Source organism: Triticum dicoccoides, chromosome 2B (assembly GCF_002162155.2).
Source record: "Triticum dicoccoides isolate Atlit2015 ecotype Zavitan chromosome 2B, WEW_v2.0, whole genome shotgun sequence".
NCBI lineage: Eukaryota > Viridiplantae > Streptophyta > Magnoliopsida > Poales > Poaceae > Triticum > Triticum dicoccoides.
Window position 1 is genome coordinate 199215359 of NC_041383.1, and position 4297 is coordinate 199219655.

The window sequence follows — 4297 nt, forward strand, 5'->3', positions numbered from 1 at the left end:
GCAGCGGCAAGGAGATTAGGAGGCGGCTGCTGCTAGGGTTTTGGGGGAGGGTGAATATGACGTGGGAACAAGACCCAGCACCACCACCACTTGCCGGCAACGAAGGCAGACGAGGTCGAGGACGAGATCCAATCGCCTCACGATCGCCACTCCGCTAATTACGCCAACCGTAAGACCCTACAATATTACGCCTCGTCTGCTACATCGTCATCGAGGGCAGTATCAAAGGGCAAATTCCAATTTCCGTGAGGGTAACCTCACACAACAGCACATAGGACCATAGTTCGCATCGACAGACAAAATAAAACCGTTAGTATTATTTTCCTCTATTTTTCCTCACATTGGCTGTAGTACACTTACACGTGCATTAAGTTAACGATGAATCGATGATGAGTATGTATGTCATTGCAGACAGGAAAGGTGTAATCGTGGAGATAAGGTTGAAATCCAGAGCTCCTACTCTGCTGCTTACACCTGTACAACGGCTTCCAAACCTTAGCATTTTGCCTCCAGCATACTCTCATCCCAAAATATACAGCAGCAGCAGTCATGGGAACAATCATGGCGATCTCGCCGGCTGAAAAGAATAATCTGACCGAGAACAAGCTCTCATGATGCCTGTGCTCGCGGCAGGGTTGCTATCTCTACCAGCGTTTTGTGCAACGCCTGCGGCCTCGAGAAGAAAGGGGCGTGGTCTGAACCTTTCAGCCGCAGGACCTTCTCTGGCGGGTTACTCACACACATGCTCTGCTGAAGGGAAAGGGGTATCGCGTTGTCCTCCGTTGTCTCGACAAAGAATCGCCGCACGGATCCATAGTTCCCTTCTGTTAGCGTGAGTTTCTCCATTACCGGGGCAAAGGGGATAGGTCTCATGGACACTGAAGCCAAGGACACATCCTACAAAGACAAATGGGGTGGGTGTGAAATGTTAATTTCGAAAGTAGGATTCAGTGATATGATTGGAAATGGGTGTGGACAGTAATACCTTGGCAGGACTTTGGTTGAATAATAGATCTCTTACTGAAGCCCTGTCGATGTTGATAGCGGTGGGAGGCCGGTCCTTGCCATTGGAGTATACTAATTCCTGTGCCTTTTGGAGCATACCATTTGTATCCATCTGAAACAATGGGAGCAGAATTGTCTGGCATCAGGCAGAATCTTTGAAGATATACTAACTTGAACGCTAGACAACATTGAAGATTTTCTTTTCAAAATTTTAATTGTAATTATGCTATCATAGAGGTCAAACCTGTTGTTGGAAGATATCAAGAGCACTATGTCCATTTGTCAGCATTGTTGCACACAGGAAAACAGCCTTGGCAACTTTCGATGGAAACATCTCCATCGCATGGGATATGCAAGCACCCCCAAAATCATGTCCAACCAAGATAACCTGTGTAATAACATGAACTATCAATGATGTATATTTGCTTAGGTGAACAAGATGCTTTGCACAGCACGAAATATCACAAACAGGGACCAGTCTCAAAGGAAAAAATCTCATGGAATAAATTATGTGATGCTGAAATATCAGAACCAGCGCCACAAAAATTCCAACAATACTGAGAAACCGTGAAACTGAATCTGATGCATCAGCGAGTAAAGTGGCATGCCTTTGATAAATAAATTGCACATACATTAATGGCATGTGACCTAGCTACTCACAAAACTATTCAAGTAAGAGCAGCACGGCAGCAAGCATGGCCATTTTCATGAGATCCCACTGGGCCGGCGAGCCGATCGCACGACACAGACACGGACGCTCTAGGAGACTATCTGGAGAACTTCCGCTGTGTAAGATTTTTGTTTAAGTAAGACTGACGCCCAGACTTCAAACCGTAAGCTCAGACTCCATCTCTCATAAATTGATTCCAAAACACTGAGAACATTCTGTGCTTATGTTTTTTCTTTCACATACATGTTGCTGCCTCGAACGGTTAGGGGTTACCTTAGGCTAACAGCGCATATCTTAATACTTAATATCTTTTAATATTATCATCCATGATAGTCAAATGATTAGCCTAATAATATTCCAAACTGAAGTAAATTTTGCTAAATATGTCAAACATATTATGGTTAGAATATCAAAGAGAACAAACCTTTTCAGCATCACCTAGGCCCTTAAGGTAAGATGTAAGTGGCTCAGCATACTCTGAAAGACTGCTAATCTTGTTTGTATCAGAAGAATTAATCCCGGAGCCTGTTAAGTCAATAGCATTGACTTTGAACCCACTATCTTCAAGAAGTGACATGGTCTTGTACCAACACCAAGCACCAAACCCACCTCCGTGAACAAGAACAATTATGTTGGTTTCCAAATCTTTAGTATTCAACTCCTGTTTAAAAAAAACAGCACATTGGTTAAGATGGTTATATGGATGCAATGACCGCAGTTACATATACAAACAACGCTGAAACATCTTTTTTTGTTTAGATAATGGAAGAGCTTTATTGCTCCCTGCCTGCATGGTAGATCCACATCTTACATACATACAGATAACATATATTAGAGTCAAAGAGTATATCACTGAGAATCTTAGAACAACTCTGAAACATCTGCATTACTAAGCAAGAATATGCAATAAATCCCTTGAAGTTCACCAGGAATTCACGAGCATATGCACTAGACAAAGTGTCAAAGGTATTTGTGTTTTTCATAGTTGTAACTGTAGAAATGTTTCTTCGCCAGTGATTCGAAAACAAAAACACCAATTAACTGCCAAATGGCGTGCTAATTCAGTTACCATATATACATCCATCAACTGACCAGTGGCATTGAAAATGTCAGACACGAACTACACAATCAACCAAAACCTCCGTGCTGGCAGCCGGCAGCTTCTTCTTGGTCAACAGTCAACACGCCACTAGTTGATAGCCATGTTGGCAGGTATATAAGCCAAGTTGCTGCCGGCGGTCATTTCCAGTAACGGTCAAGACAGACTAGGTGACAGCAACAAACATTTGATCTCGACAAAAGCTAGGCAACACAGATTCACCGTGACTGAAACAATTCGAAGTAAAGAATATCAGGAACTAGGATCCATGGGACAAGTTGGAAGGTACCCTCCTCGTCCCTTCTCCAGAATAAATGAACACATGCGACAATATCATTGTCCTAGGAGGCTAGTACAAGAAACAATCAATGTAATGGCATCTGAATTCTGAAGCACGCCAATATGTACCAACAACAACCACCACCCATCACCCAGACGACCGTGGTTTCCAAATACGTTCTGGACTTTTACTAAATCAATGCTCAGTAGCTTGCCATATGGATTATACATTGTGCAATCACGGACAGATGATTGACAGAGGCCCCTGGAGCTGTAGGTTTTCCATGTTTACGGGACCCCCATGTTAAGCCCCACCAGCCAGTGGCACAAATGGATCAGGAGACTCGGAGGACACCTGCAAAATGGAAGCACTACTAATCTACTTGGTAGTTCTCACATCAGCGAATCGCAGTAGGCACGGGAACAGATCGAAGGATATGCTGAATTCTTCAACAAAACCACATGAATTCGTGGAGGGGGGCAACGTAGAATTGAAGTACGAATTACTTGTCCATCTCAATACAGCAGATAAACCAAAAGCGATGAACAATTCAAAGACCGCCGCTATGCATACGACGCATGATATAGTTTCAGCGAGCCTGACAAAGCATGGAAAGGAATAAAAATTCCACCCCAAAAGTTAGGTGTAGACGGCCCTGGAAACTAAGTAGAAACTAGACAGCCGCAGACATTTCTCAACGGCCGACGCGAAAACCAAGCAATCCCCACCAGGAATCCCGACGAGCAAAAGGAAAAGTCAACATGGAGCGGCGTCAAAATTCCACGCGGCGGCACGCGGACCGACTAGACTAAGCAATGCGACCGGGAGAAGCAAGCGAGGAATGAAGGAAGGAAGGGAGGAGGAGGATGATGGGCTCGATACCTTGGCGAGGAGGTGCTGCGGCTGGAGCTCGGGGTCGGCGAGGGAGCGCGGGCGCGTGCTGGAGCTCCTGGGCAGCGGCGGGCCCTGCTGCTGCCGCTTCGCGGCGTACCGCACCGACGCGGACCGGTCGAACGCGCCTCCCCCTCCGCGCTGCCCCAGCACGAGCGCCGCGGCGGCGGCCAGCGCCTGCTCGTCGATCTCCGCGGCCTTGCCGCCGCGGCGGGAGGACGCGGAGGAGCGGCGCTTGGCCTGCGGCGGGGAGTCGGAGGGGGACGTGCCGGACATGCAGGACATCAGAGCGCCCATCGGATCCTCCTCCCGTCCGCTCCAATTCAAGACACCAGCAGCGGTCGTGGGACGA

General features: G+C 46.7%; 1 protein-coding gene across 1 annotated transcript; it reads right to left on the reverse strand.

The window, feature by feature from the left end:
• Positions 1-283: 283 nt before the first annotated feature.
• Positions 284-4291, reverse strand: LOC119363044 (putative methylesterase 11, chloroplastic). Its single transcript, XM_037628348.1, has 5 exons — positions 3937-4291; positions 2100-2336; positions 1250-1393; positions 986-1117; positions 284-897 (listed from the first exon to the last, which is right to left on the reverse strand). Exons 1-5 carry the CDS (start codon positions 4240-4242, stop codon positions 610-612), a joined length of 1107 nt encoding a protein of 368 aa, XP_037484245.1. The 5' UTR covers positions 4243-4291; the 3' UTR covers positions 284-609.
• Between the last annotated feature and the right edge of the window lie 6 nt (positions 4292-4297).